Source organism: Lemur catta, chromosome 5 (genome assembly GCF_020740605.2).
Source record: "Lemur catta isolate mLemCat1 chromosome 5, mLemCat1.pri, whole genome shotgun sequence".
NCBI lineage: Eukaryota > Metazoa > Chordata > Mammalia > Primates > Lemuridae > Lemur > Lemur catta.
This window is the reverse complement of record NC_059132.1, coordinates 14,311,412-14,325,767: the sequence shown is the minus strand read 5'-3', so window position 1 is coordinate 14,325,767 and position 14,356 is coordinate 14,311,412. Positions and strand designations below refer to the sequence as shown.

The window sequence follows — 14,356 nt, the reverse complement described above, 5'->3', positions numbered from 1 at the left end:
TGTCAATTTATTTCATACGTTGAGGTAAAAAAGATGATTAGTGGTAACTTCAAAACGCCCCAGTGCCCAGGGGTTGCGGGGGATCTTCAGCATCTGTGAAGGTGTAGTTTAAAATGTAAATGCCCACGTTCACTCCCAAAGATTCGAATTAAGGTTTATGCATTCCTTACAAGTCGTCTGCTTTTATCAGGAATGTTAAAGATTAAGAGCTGCACTACCTCAGAGACTGTACACCCTGCGAGCTCTTACAGGATGATGCCAGCCCTGCTCATTTAGAGGAAACTGACTCAGTCCCGTTTTGGTCCCCAAATTACATAAAGATGAGGTGTTAACTTTCGAGATATTTTCTCAGAAAGGACAAGGCTACAAAAACATAGTTGAATAACTGTGGCCAGTAGCTACATTTCCTTCTCAACAAAAAATAGCCCGCAGTCCACTCTCTCTGGCACCTGAAGCTTTAATTTTGAAGAAACGATTAAATTCCGATCCTAGGCCTCCAGGCAAGTAAAAAAATCCTGAAGTGACCATGCCTGTTTGGAGGCTTGCTGGGCACCAGGGGATAGAAAAAGGTGAATCGAGCTGCTCCCTGGCTCATTTCCCACCGGCTAACCCTCCACATCTGATGCCGACGCCATCTTGCAGGGTGGGCTACGCGGGCTCTTGGCGCGAGGTCGGCGCGCCTGAGACGAGACGTGGAAAGGGTGGAGGTGGGGAGCGCGCGCTACCAGGAGAAAGCACGCTTGCGCACGGGCGACGGCGGCCGAGGGGGTGGGACCGGAGTGCGAGTGCGCGTGCTCGCTGGGAGCCCGCGAAGTACCTGGAGGAGGTGGGGGTCGAGATACAGAGGAGTGGGGTTGAAAAGCGCTTGCGCAGAAGGGAGACCGTCTGGGGAGGGGAGTTTCCGAGCACGCGCGCGGAGGCGGGACTTGATAAGCTCTCGCGAGATAGTGAGGGGCTATATATAAGCGCGGGGAACGCGCGTCCTTTCCCTGGTGTGATTCCGTCCTGCGCGGCTGTTCTTTGGAGCAGTAGTCGTGTGTCTCCGTCCACCTTCTCTCCTACCTAAGTGCGTGCCACCACCCCATGGAAGATTCGATGGACATGGACATGAGCCCCCTGAGGCCCCAGAACTATCTTTTCGGTAACTGCTGCGGGGCTTGGAGCCAGGCCGAGCTGGGCCTGCTGGCTTTGAGGTGGGGGGGCGGGAATCCGGCTGAGGCCTGGGATGGCAGAGAAAGCTAAGCAGGCCGGGAGGGGGAGGTGGGAGTCGAGCTGCCGGAGCCCTGGATCCTGCGGGATGAGAGCCAGGAGGGGAGCCGGCGGCACGAAGGGGTGGGAAGGAGGAGCGGCCTGAACAGCCTGCGGCGTGAACAGTCTGAGGGCCGGGGCCTGAGGTGAGGTGGAACCAACAGGCTGAAGAAGGTTGGTGTTGCTGGGTGTACGCGGTAGAGTTCCAGGCATGGATTTTTCCCAAGGGGCGAGTTCGTAGGATTCTGATTCCGGGCCCCAGGCTGGGTGTTCCAGGAGGCCGTGGGGGCTCGTGGTGAAGCATGGGCCTACATGCTGGAGGAGGGGATTGATACAGCCTGGCGTTTTTCTCTAGGCCCGAGGCCTCGGGGTCTGCAGCTCTGGGAGCGAGACTTAGCCCTGTGCCTCGGCTAGCCACAGGGGGAGGGGAGGCGCAGCGGGGCGTGAGGAGGCCGCAACCGCCAGGAGCACGTGGTTGCCACGTGGTTGGGGGAAGGAGGGGGTGTGGGCGCTACATCCGGGGCACACCGGATTCATTTCACTCCTGAACCTAGGATACTGGGGCTCAGTTGAAGCTGTTGGGCGGGAAATGATAGGTGTTTTGGCTGGTAGCACCAGGATTCTACAGGTCTTTGTTCAGTGCTTAACAGCATACACTATGATGGTAGTTCTCATTTTTGAAGTCCCTTTTCTTTCCGGTACCCCTACTTTGCAGATGACGGTACTGATGCTTGGGGAAGTAGAATGACCTTGCCTCTAGAGCTGGTGCTTTGTAAATAGGAATGAAGCAGGCAGCCTTATGTGTAGCATTCAGCAAACAGGTTGTTGTTTTTTTTTTTTTTAAAGATGAGTACACATGCAGAGGGGTCAGTTAAAAACTTGAGATTATTCGTAGTTCGTTACCTTGTAACCAGAATTTTGGGGCACCCCTTCTGCACACTTGCAGCCCCTCCCAACCCCACATATCCACTGCCCTGCCGTTCTAAGGGGAGTCCTACTCTGGTTTTGTGTCTCAGTAAAGTTAATTGCAGAAGCCTAATCTTTGTGCCAGTCAAACTTTGAAGTCAGTGCAAATCCTACCCCAAATTTTATCTTTCTTTATCATGCTGAGATTTGTTAATTGAGCATGTATATTGAAACATCTACGTACCAGTAACTGTTAGATGGCAACGAAATCATTTAAAATATAATTTTTTTCTGATAGTATTTAAAACAATTTGCCCATGGAGTGGGAGTAGACACGAATGTATACATTTAGGCTTTATTCCTAGTCATTTTGGTAGATGAAATTTCTTACCAATTTATATTTGAATTTTTTGTTAATCGTTTCTATTGGAAACATCCCTCAAACATAATTTTTGAGTATAATTTAATCAACGTTGACCCTGTAACTAGCTGTGGTTCTTTAATGTTTGTCATTTTCTGTGTAAGTACAAGCTATTCACGTTTGTGTAACCATTCTCATTTCTGATTTGCCGCTTGGGAGTTTAGGTAGATAATTCAGCTTTTTTACATAGTGGGGAGTTAATAACATTGTATGTTAGGTTTGGTTCCAGATAATTGTTTCTGTCTGCAAAATGGTAATGGTACGTGTCTCAGTGTGATTAGGAATGAAATAGAATGATGAGAAAATAGACTATACAGTCTTCTATGGGTGTTGCTTGATGTTTATAGAAGTTCATGTTCAAGAAATCCGGGAAGAGATCATTCTGCTTTGCCCTCTGGTAGTAAAAATAGTGAAAAACTAGTTCACAAGTTAACCATGATGTTTGGTTACCCACACTTAAGTTTCAGTGTTATTTTTCTCCTTGTTAGAGTTGCTTTTTTCTTCATTTACAGGTTGTGAACTAAAGGCCGACAAAGATTATCACTTTAAGGTGGATAATGATGAAAATGAGCACCAGTTATCTTTAAGAACGGTACTTAAACTTTCAAAATAAACTACTTAACCTTTCTTATTTCAGCCTTTTAGTTCCTATTCATGTGGCTTGAGACTTTTTTCCTTTGCTTCCCTGACTGCTTAAAAGATAGTGTTTTTTAATAACTGGACAGTGTATGTACCTCATTGTCTGTTCATCTATAATGAAGAATTTGGCATCTTTACCACTCATTTGGTAATCTTGTAAAGTCCAGTCAGTGTATTCGGTTGTGTTATAAATCCCCTTGGGGTGGTGATGATTTTTCCTATCTCTCACGGAGACTAGTGCACTGCAGAATTCTGTAGTAGTTGCTCAATAAACATTTGTTAGGTGATACATATTTTGTGTATGCATTTCTTCAAATTTACTGAACATGAAAAATTGATTTGCAGAGATCACATAGAACTTGAAGACATTGTGCACAAATTTGTTTTCCATAACGGGTAATAATGAAAGATTTATACTTGATTATTTAAAAATAGTCATATGCTGCATAAAAGCTGCTTGGTCAACAAAGGACCACATACATAATGGTGGTCATCCTGTAGGATTATAATCTGTTTTTACTGTACCTTTTCTGTATTTAGATGCACAAATACTATTGTGTTACACAGTTGTTTACAGTCTTGAGTGCAGTAACATGCTGTACAGGTTTGTGGCCTAGGAGCAATAGGCTAGGTGTGTAGTAGGCTATAACATGTAGGTTTGTATAAGTACCTTCTTATGTTCTCACAAAGATGAAATCACCTAACAACACATTTCTCAGAATGTATCCCCGTCATTAAGCGACTCATGGCTGTACCTAACAAATTTTAGGAGGGGTTGTAAAATAGCTGGAACTTGAAGTATTTTTTTTGTTGTTCACAGGTCAGTTTAGGGGCTGGTGCAAAGGATGAATTGCACATTGTTGAAGCAGAGGCAATGAATTATGAAGGCAGTCCAATTAAAGTAACACTGGCAACTTTGAAAATGTCTGTACAGCCAACGGTAAGGGCACTTACACTTTGGATTTTGTGTCAAGGTTTAATTCTGTTGCTTTAAGGTAGGTGTGTCATGTAGCTTATATCAAGGCAATAGAAAGTGGTTTTTTTTTATCTTGTCACTCTAGGTTTCAATGGTAAATTCTTAAACATGATGGTTTCTTCGGATTGTTTATCAGAGGTGGAAAAACAGGTTCACTGGTTTGTTGATTTAATTTGTAGGTTTACCTGTAATGCTCTTTATACATTTTTTCTTCCAGTTTGGTGATTAAAAATTTCTCCCTTTTTAGGTTTCCCTTGGGGGCTTTGAAATAACACCACCAGTGGTCTTACGGTTGAAGTGTGGTTCAGGGCCTGTGCATATTAGTGGGCAGCACTTAGTAGGTATGTTATTTTTATATATTATGGTATTTAGTTTATTCCCTTTAAGGCAGTTCCTTGGTTCCCAATTTGGACTTTTTTAAAAGACTAGTCGAGTGCAGTTGTGAGAACGGAGGAAAGTAGTAGAACAAGGAGTTCAATCTGTAACTGACTGAACAATCAAGTGAGATAACGCACTACCTTCAGACCAGCCACGAATTTGGACTTTTTAAAGCATGCTGTAGTCTTTATGATAGGTTCAAGTGGGAATGTAGTAATTTATAACTGGAGAGGCCTGGTTTTGCATTTAAAAACTAGCAATAAACATTAGCCTCGTTCCTTTTTAAAAAGTTTCTAGTCCCCATTTGCTGTTTCCAATAGAATCTAGTTTTTAGAATACTTGTTACTCTGTGTTATCAGTGTTCTTTCTGAGTTCTTGCTTCTTGAGTTTTATAATGTCTAAGAATTTTATTTTAGCTGTGGAAGAAGATGCAGAGTCAGAAGATGAAGAGGAGGAGGATGTGAAACTCTTAAGTATATCTGGAAAGCGATCTGCCCCTGGAGGTGGTAGCAAGGTTCCACAGGTATAGATGATATTTTACTACAGGTCTTGAATTCTAGCCTATGGTTTGGTGATAAAGATCAGCTTTTGCTCATGAGTTGTTTTTTTTTGTTTGTTATGTTTTTTTTTTTTTTTTTTTAAGAAAAAAGTAAAACTTGCTGCTGATGAAGATGATGATGACGATGACGATGATGATGATGATGATGAAGAGTAAGTAGTATGCCCTTAGAAACTGACCTGGTTATATGCTTGGGGGGAGGGATTTTATGAAAATCATTTAGCAGTTATCCTCTGTAATTGATTAGTAGCTTATAATTAAATAAAGGGCAAGTGGTTGTTAGTTTAAGTTACATGAGCTGAGATGAAAGGATATTTGGACTATGAGCCTTTAAAATACGCTGTGCATTGTGAATCTTCAGATGGATAGACTGTGTAGCATTTCTGAAGTTTGACTATCGCTTTCTACTGTTCATTATCAAGTCTGATGTATTATGGTAAACAGTTCATGGTAAGTGGATTGCATGAAAAGAGAGAATCTGACTGAACAGCTCCAGTTACATTCATTTTATAAGTTACTAAAGGTTTTCCACAAAGAATTTTGGCCTGTGGTTCTTTGTGGTTCCTTATTAACAAAATTTAGATTCCAAAAGGGATATTGAATTTTCTTTGGGATTTAAAATATGGTTGGGAACAAGATTTATTAAGCTAGATCAAGCATGGTAATAAGTTAGATGCCCACTGTGGAATAAAGTGCTATTTATAATTGGTCTGATGTGACAATATCAGTAAGTTCTAACACATTGAATTCTTAATTTGTCTCAGCTTTGTCCTTCGGTTCTGATATTGGTACACATGGGTGTGTTGAAAGCACACTTGAAATGGAATCTAAAAAGATTTGAAAGAACATGCATTAATGATAAATCTGGAAGTTAGGTTTTCATAAACCTAAGATAGCTAAGCTGGTAGTTGCAAAAAAAAACCTCAGAGCATGACAATGAAGGCAGAAAACAGGAGAAAGGCTGAAAGAGCTGAAAGCTTAAAAATTCAAAATAACTGCATGTTAAACTTAGACTTGAACTCAAGGTAATTAGTGTTTGACCATCATCACTTAAGGGAAGAATGAGAAATACAGATGGTATATAGTGCTTAATTAAGTTTGCACTGATTTAGTCTAGTGATTTCAGGTTACTTTTTCATAAGTTTATAAATGAGTGTTCAGTAACATATACACTGAGGCTTTGGGGACAAGCAGTTCCTTCCAGGAAGGCTTTGAAGTAGGACTTGATTGGTATTCTGGTCCTTTTGGGACTTTGGAAGATTTCCTTTCTTTGAAATGGGTATAATTCCTGATGTAACCACAATGTAAGAATTTGCATTTGTGTTCTTTTGTGTGTCTTCTAAGTTGTCTTTAATTGAGGTGTTGAGAGGAATGAAAAGTGTAGGTGGTATCAGGGTCCAGATCAACAAGTTTTCATGAAAGCAAAGAAAGGGTAGTCAGATGTACATAGTAAGGGACAGTTAGTGGATGTTTTAAAGGAATAAGTCTTAGTAGAAACTGTTTCCACTGCTACTGGTTGGGGGGTGGTAAGGGCCCAATGTAAGTGGCAGTGAAAATGCAAAGAGTTGCCTAAAGGTTTGTTAGTTGGAAATCTAAGCCATGGTATCAGAAGACTTGGAACCCACAATATAAAAGGGGTCCTGCTTACAGGATGAAAGGGTATGGTATGGGCTTGGTTGACTTTGCTATTTATTTAAGCCAGAAAAACTTATATATTGTGTGTAATGTTAAGAATATAATGTGTGATCCTCTCCTTAAACATGTTTTAAAATTTGTGAGGGAATATCTTGATAAGTAAAGCTGTTACCTAGTAATGGTTTTGTGGAAGTCACTGCCTTCTTCCTAGTACAAAAGAGGCATCTGCAGGGATTGGGTTGTAAGGCCAAAATCTTGTACTGACAAAATCACTGTTAAAAATCATGTAGAGGACTGTGTATATGACTTTTTAAGTTACAATACTCATTCTAATTAACGCAACAAAATTTTCAATTACTTGACCATTTAAAATACAATTCTGTGATTTTCTGTATGCACAGCTGAGTAATGGTTAGCACAATCAATTTCAGAACATTTCTTTCTTTTTTTTTGAGACAAAGTCTCACTCTGCCCGGGCTAGAGTGCTGTGCCGTCAGCCTAGCTCACAGCAACCTCAAACTCCTGGGCTCAAGCAGTCCTTCTGCCTCAGCCTCCCGAGTAGCTGGGACTACAGGCATGCATGCACCACCATGCCCAGCTAACTTTTTATTTCTATTTTTAGTTGTCCGGTTAATTTCTTTCTATTTTTTAGTAGAGACACGGGGTCTTGCTCAGGCTGGTCTCAAACTCCTGACCTTGAGCAATCCTCCCACCTTGGCCTCCTGAGTGCTAGGATTACAGGCATGAGCCACTGCACCCGGCCAATTTTAGAACATTTCATCACCTGAAAAAGAATTCATGCCCATTAGCTATTAACCCTCATCCTCAGCACTAGTTAACCGCTCTTAAATATTGTCTTTATAGATTTACCTGTTCTAGGTATTTCACATAAATGGAATCATAATAAGGTCTTTTATGACTGGATTTTTATTTTGTTTTGTTTTATTTTGTTTTATTTATTTATTCTGAGACAGTGTCTGTTCTGTTGCTCTGGGTAGGGTAGAGTGCAGTGGTACCATTATAGTTCACTGCAACCTCAAACTCCTGGGTTCAAGAAACCCTCCTGCCTCAGCCTTCTCTGGGCTACAGGCGTGTGCCACAATGCCTGGCCAATTTTTCTACTTTTAGTAGATAATGGGTCTCACTCTTTCTTGCTCAGGCTGGTCTTGAACTCCTGAACTCAAGCAGTCCTCCCGCCTGGGTCTCTCAGTGCTAGGATTACAGGTGTGAGCCACCACATTTGGCCCTGCTTTGGTAGTGTTTGTAGATTATTTGAAATTACCAAGTGTGAGTCTTTGAACTTCGTTCCTTTTTAAGATTTCTTTTGGCCTCTTTGGGTTCCTTGTTCTGTATGAATTTTAAGCTCTGTTTCTACAAAGAAGCCAGCCTGGGAATTGTATTAAATCTGTATATTAAGTTTGGGGAGTGTTGCCATCTTAATATTTGTGAACATGGGATGTTTCTTTATTTAGGTTTTTAATTTCTTTCACCTTACCACAATTTTTTTTAACAACATGGCTTTTACCATTTAACCGTCATCAGTAGTGCTAGCTATATTCATGTTGTGCAACAGATCTCACACTCTTTCTTACAAAACAAACTCTGTACCTATTGGACAACTCTATTTCTTAGCTCTTGGGAAGGACAATTTTAATTTCTGCTTCTTTGACTACTGGATATCTTATAAGTAGACTCCTAGTATTTGTCCTTTTGTGACTGGCTTATTTCACTTAATGTTCACAAGGGTCATTCATGTTGCAGCATGTGACAGGATTTCCTTTTTAAAGACTGAATGATATTCCATTGCATGTGTGTTGTGTATGCACATCTCCCCCCCCCATTTTTGAGACAGAGTTTGACTCCGTTGGCCAGGCTAGAGTGGTGTCAGCTTAGCTCACAGCAACCTCACACTCCTGGGCTCAGGCAGTCCTCTGCCTCAGCCTCCTGAGGAGCTGGGACTACAGGCATGCGCATGCGCCACAACGCCTGGCTGATTTTTTTTTTTTTTGTATTTTTAGTATAGATGGGGTCTCACTTTCACTCAGGCTGGTCTCAAACTCCTGATCTCAAGTGATCCTCCTGTCTCCTGGCTTCCCAGAGTGCTAGGATTACAAGTGTGAGCCAATGTGCCTGGCCAACACATTTTCTTTATTCAGCCATTTAGTATTTGGGTTGCTTTCACCTCTTGGCTCTTGGCTGTTGTGAATAATGCTGCAGTAAATATAAGTGCAGCTGTAATTTCTTCAAGATCCTACTTTTATTTCTTTTATTCGCACCTCAAATTTTGAAAGTTCTTAATGTCTTGACTTTCTTTGTAGTGATGATGATGATGATGAGTTTGATGATGAGGATACTGAAGAAAAAGCTCCAGTGAAGAAAGTAAGTAGGTTCAGTGCTACAAGATTGTCAAATATAGCTAAAAACAGAAAGTTCTTTAGTGATACTGACCTGTTTTGTAGTTTAATGAAAGCAGGCTTGGGAGATAATCTCATTGAAAATTGGTCCTGAGTAGGGCTACTGTAAACTTTACTAATAGTGGGGAATGATCTATTTTCTTCATCCATCTGGTCTTCACTCATGATGAGGTAGCCCTTGGCCACCTTTTGTTAAAATGACTGCTTTTCTTATTTGCATTAATCTGTCTTTTATATTGGGGACAATGATTAAGATTAATTTCTAATTGCAGTCCGTACGAGATACTCCAGCCAAAAATGCACAGAAATCAAACCAGAATGGAAAAGACTCAAAACCATCAACACCAAGATCAAAGGTAAGTGGAAGCCTTTACACAAATACATGCTTCATTGATGTAGTTGGGTGAAAAAAGGTTCTAGTGTGGAAGAATCTAGTCTGTCTGAAATTTTATAGGCCTTTGAGGAACACTTATCATTAGTGTCTTAAAGTGCTAAAATCTGCTTGTTGATAATCTTGGTTCTAGGTACACATACAAACAGAAGCATACATGTTAGATATAAGGCTCCCCCTCCAGTAGGGGAGGAAGTCAACAGATTTTTTTTTTTTTTTTTGACTGATGTAAACAGTTCTTTCCTGTAAGGAATCTTGGTTGTTGAAAGATATATACATCAGCATAGAGCAGAGGCTCTCAACTCTGGTTTTGCATATTAGATTCAAGTAGAAATTTTAAAAGAAGCTATAAGAACTGTGTTATACATTTTGAATTTTTTTTTTCAGGGGCAAGAATCCTTCAAAAAGCAGGAAAAAACTCCTAAAACACCAAAAGGACCTAGTTCTGTAGAAGACATTAAGGCAAAAATGCAAGCAAGTATAGAAAAGGTGAGTCAAATTACATTAAGGACACTAGTTTGGTAGCTTTGTCCTCAAAATTGCATCTTTCTGGGATTTTATGTAAATTAGGGCGCTCATAATTTTTTGTCCTTTTAATAAACCCAGTTCTTTCATGTTGCAAATTTTTTAAATTAAAAAATGGATTATAAAAATACAACTACTTACATTCATTTATAATTTTGACTTTGATTTTTTTGCATATGTGAAGTTTAATATGCCTAATTTCCATTATATAAGAAATAGCACATTGGTTACACTCACATTCTGACCATAGATATTAAAATGAGGTCAGTGAGAACGCTTCCGTTTGACTATAGTTATAAGATATACTACAGAACCAGCAGAGGGCGTAGGAGGCTTCAGTGAAAACGCAAACCGCTGGAAAAGTGGAGACTCATCAAGTCTTTGGCTGCTTGGCACTGTAGTTAAAAATGATTTGATTGCTCATGATTGACTCTATAGTCAAAAACATTTTCCAGCAAACTTTGAGTCATTTCTATTTGCCCTTTACACCAAGATGTCACCAGTCAATACATGAAGTGATATGTAAAATTTGTAAGTGACTAATATGCTTTTATATCTAGCCTCCTTTTGTCTAAAATAGGGGAAACATGGGAAGAGGATTAGCTCACATTTTGCCTACTTGATTGGGGAACTAAAACTTAACTAAACTTTAGTTAACTCTAGACTTGAGTTACAGTATGGAATAATTGGTTTAAATGTCTTGGAAATAACGTTTGAGAGAAGGTTTGATTTTATGAATGACACTTTTAGACCCCAATTATTTAGAATAAATGTGGGATGGTGAGGAAAAGTTGCCAACTCTTTTCCCCATGTTTTTCTTGTGCTTCAGGCTCTTCATGGCTTCAGTACATCTCTTGCCTTATGCAGTGATAAGTCCGCTGGGAAAATGGCAGTTTAAAACCAGAATATTTCTTGTTTGCTTTAGTCACCCTTTGGCCTTCATGGTATCACTGACTTATTTTTATCCCTTGCATACAGTACTAAGATGTCATTTTAGCACTGTCTGCAATCTTTTAGATGTCCCTCCCCCCATTTTAATATGGTCCTATCTCCTTGGTTTAATTGCAGGCACATTGAACAGCCCTGGGCACTACTGGTAAATTAAGCCCAAAGATGGGGAGAGAGGAAAAGGAGAGACAGATATAGTCCATACTGAGTATCATCAACAATCCAGACTGAAGTCTTCTATTTTAATCTCAATCCCCTTTCCTGATTTGCTACCCATGCCCCCTTCCAGGCTTGAAATAATCTCACTCTTGATTTCCTAAAGCACTTTCTTTTGACTGTTGTGATTCAGTGAAACTTGCCCTTTGCTTTCCCTTATTTGTGCATTTGCCTCACCTCTTTGACGATGTTTTAATCACCTTTGTATCTCCTTAGCTGCTCAATAAACATTTGAATGAATTGAATGAGAAAGTATGTGACAATAATTTTGAAATGGTAATGATTATAGTGAGGTTTATTTTCTTAGGTGATGGAGGCAGTTAAGTATCTTAATATTCTATACCTGATTTTGTGGCAGTCCCGGTGGTCCCTTTGGCATTCGGGACCCGTTTCAATCTTTTAAAAATGCATAAAGATAATATTCAAGTTATAAGGAAAACAAAATTTAGTTAATCAAAATAGGAAACAAGTGATTAATTTAGTGCCTTAGATAATTCCATAGTAATGATAAGTATTTCAAGATACTTGGAATAGTAATGTTTTGAAAATTTAGGTGACAAAGTGACAGATACTGTTAATACTGTTGCGGTTTCTTGCCTATATGGACAATTTGAAGGAAATTCCAAATTTTAGCGAGAGGTTAATGAAGTGTAATTACTACAGTTTTTTCCCCCATTCAGCTATATATAGATATATCTGCTGAGTTGATGCCCAGGTCAGTGTTGTGTTGGACCTAGGTTCTTGGTAAAATTTTTTTTTTTTTTTTTTTTTTTTTAAGCAGTTCTGGTCACTTGTGACATGGTTCTCTAAAGGGATATACGTTTGTTCTGGATTTGGTTCTGGGCAGTAGAGTGTTATAAAACTGATGTCTCAGGTAATATGCATAGACAGACAGTGAGTTGCCATATTTGTGTGCCTGTAGAATCCCAAGTGTGGCTTGTATTTTGTATACCAATAAAGGCTATCTGGGAAGATTTGAACCTTAGACATACCTTGCCCACTAGGGCTTTCTGGGCCTTTTAAAGACATCGGTATTGCAAAGAAAGTTCAAGGGGCAAGAAATGAACTAATCCATGTAATAGCATGCTGCAAATCTTTGAGGAATTTTCTAATGTTATCTTTCTCAAACATTATTTCTATACTTATCCTAATAATGCTTTTGTCTCAATAGGGTGGTTCTCTTCCCAAAGTGGAAGCGAAGTTCATCAATTATGTGAAGAATTGCTTTCGGATGACTGACCAGGAGGTAACTGAATTTTCTGGGGACATGACCAAATTTAAATTTTTTTGTGATTTATTAAGATTCTCCTTTTACTCTATAAGTCACTTTTTAAGTGTTGGCTCCTTTTAAAAGGTTCCTAGCCACAGACAATACTTCAGATTAAATACATGGAAACTCTTTAAGAATTTTGTTGGCAGAGGCTGAGAAGACAATTTTTTTAGTACATTTTCCCCAGCTTTTATATAGTTGGTAAATTATCTCTTGGTTATTGGACTTAGTTTTACTTTTGGTACTGTGTTGGCTAAGGAAATATGCTGTGGTTTTCTTTGCTGCTCCATTTGGCTGCTTAGGGCAGTCTGGTCTTTGCTCTTAGGAGTTGGTAAAGAAGATCACTTTCTCCATAGATCTTACGAGAAGCATATTTTGCTAAAATCAATGTGAAATCTGGAAGGAAGAAGCCAAATTGTGGTTATCACTAGATATTATTAGCTTTAGTTAACTGTTAAATTTTATAATTCTTGAAAGTGAAAGTATTTTGTCAATACAGGAAAATTCACATTTATTATTACTCTCATTTATAGTATACTCGGGTTGTAAAGGGGAATAAAGTTAAATAGGATTGTTAGGTGCCATGTATAACAGGACAGGTTATGCGTTGAGAATAAGTCTCTTGTGTTCAGCTTTTTTCAGTAAATTAGTGAAATTTGGCAATTAGCTGTTCTTTTTCTGCCATAGATTAGTTTTCTGCGCTTAGATTAAAAGTTGAAGCAAAGTGTGATTTTACAGAAGGTATTGGTCATCCTGCCTGTATGTAATACATACTACCAGCACTGAACAAGTAGAATCATGTGTTTTGTTGAGGAACAAAACAGAAATTGACAGTGATACTCTTTGATATTTTTAAAAAGTCATGAAGATGAAAATGTACTGAATAATGGAAGAGTCAAGTTGTCGTGGAAGACAGTGCTATATGCTTCAAATTAGATACAAAGAGCATTTGCTAAATCTGACCAGCCCTAAAGCTGGTCCCTCAGGGCAGATGAAGTTGAGGCAACATTGGCCAAATGGGCCTCTAATCTCACTTCATTTCCTTAACTAAAGATCCTTGAGTTGTTAAATATAATATATTAAGGAATCGTGATTTTATGTCTAAAGTATTTGAAATTAAATTATGTCTGTTTACAAATTTCCTTGCAATCAGTTCTTAATTATCTGGAGTATGAACCTTTTTGGTGGTAGGGTAAAAAATAGATATTGCATTGTGCAAAGATACTTGGTTTAATTTATTGATGTCTATGAAGTGTTGTGGTTCTTTAACCACATATCCTTTTTTTTTTTTCTTCCAGGCTATTCAAGATCTCTGGCAGTGGAGGAAGTCTCTTTAAGAAAATAGTTTAAACAGTTTGTTAAAATTTTCCGTCTTATTTCATTTCTGTAACAGTTGATATCTGGCTGTCCTTTTTATAATGCAGAGTGAGAACTTTCCCTACCGTGTTTGATAAATGTTGTCCAGGTTCCATTGCCAAGAATGTGTTGTCCAAAATGCCTGTTTAGTTTTTAAAGATGGAACTCCACCCTTTGCTTGGTTTTAAGTATGTATGGAATGTTATGATAGGACATAGTAGTAGCAGTGGTCAGACATGGAAATGGTGGGGAGACAAAAATATACATGTGAAATAAACCCAGTATTTTAATAAAGTAGCACTGTTTCTCTTTTATTCACTTACTTCTTTGTACTCTGTCAAATAAATGTATAGTTAAAAATGCCAAATAATATCCTAAAACTGCATGAGAAAATCCCTGTCTTTCCTGCTCCTCCAAATAGCTCTCCCCAGAGTTAACCAACCAGTTTTTCATTGTAAGGATTTAGTGCTCCTA

The 14,356-nt window shown here is 39.2% G+C and overlaps 1 protein-coding gene across 2 annotated transcripts; it reads left to right on the top strand.

The window, feature by feature from the left end:
- Window positions 1-784: 784 nt before the first annotated feature.
- Window positions 785-14,179, top strand: NPM1 (nucleophosmin 1). 2 transcript variants are annotated; one of them, XM_045551183.1, is made up of 11 exons: window positions 785-1,141; window positions 3,088-3,167; window positions 4,035-4,154; window positions 4,438-4,531; window positions 4,985-5,091; window positions 5,212-5,279; window positions 9,081-9,141; window positions 9,449-9,532; window positions 9,955-10,056; window positions 12,428-12,502; window positions 13,825-14,179. In XM_045551183.1, the coding sequence occupies exons 1-11, from the start codon at window positions 1,084-1,086 to the stop codon at window positions 13,861-13,863; spliced, it is 888 nt and encodes a 295-aa protein (XP_045407139.1). In that variant the 5' UTR covers window positions 785-1,083; the 3' UTR covers window positions 13,864-14,179. The 2 variants fall into 2 exon arrangements, with proteins under 2 accessions (XP_045407139.1, XP_045407140.1); XM_045551184.1 differs by lacking the exons at window positions 12,428-12,502; window positions 13,825-14,179 and adding an exon at window positions 11,161-11,501 and having other exon boundaries at window positions 937-1,141.
- The last annotated feature ends 177 nt before the right edge of the window (window positions 14,180-14,356 follow it).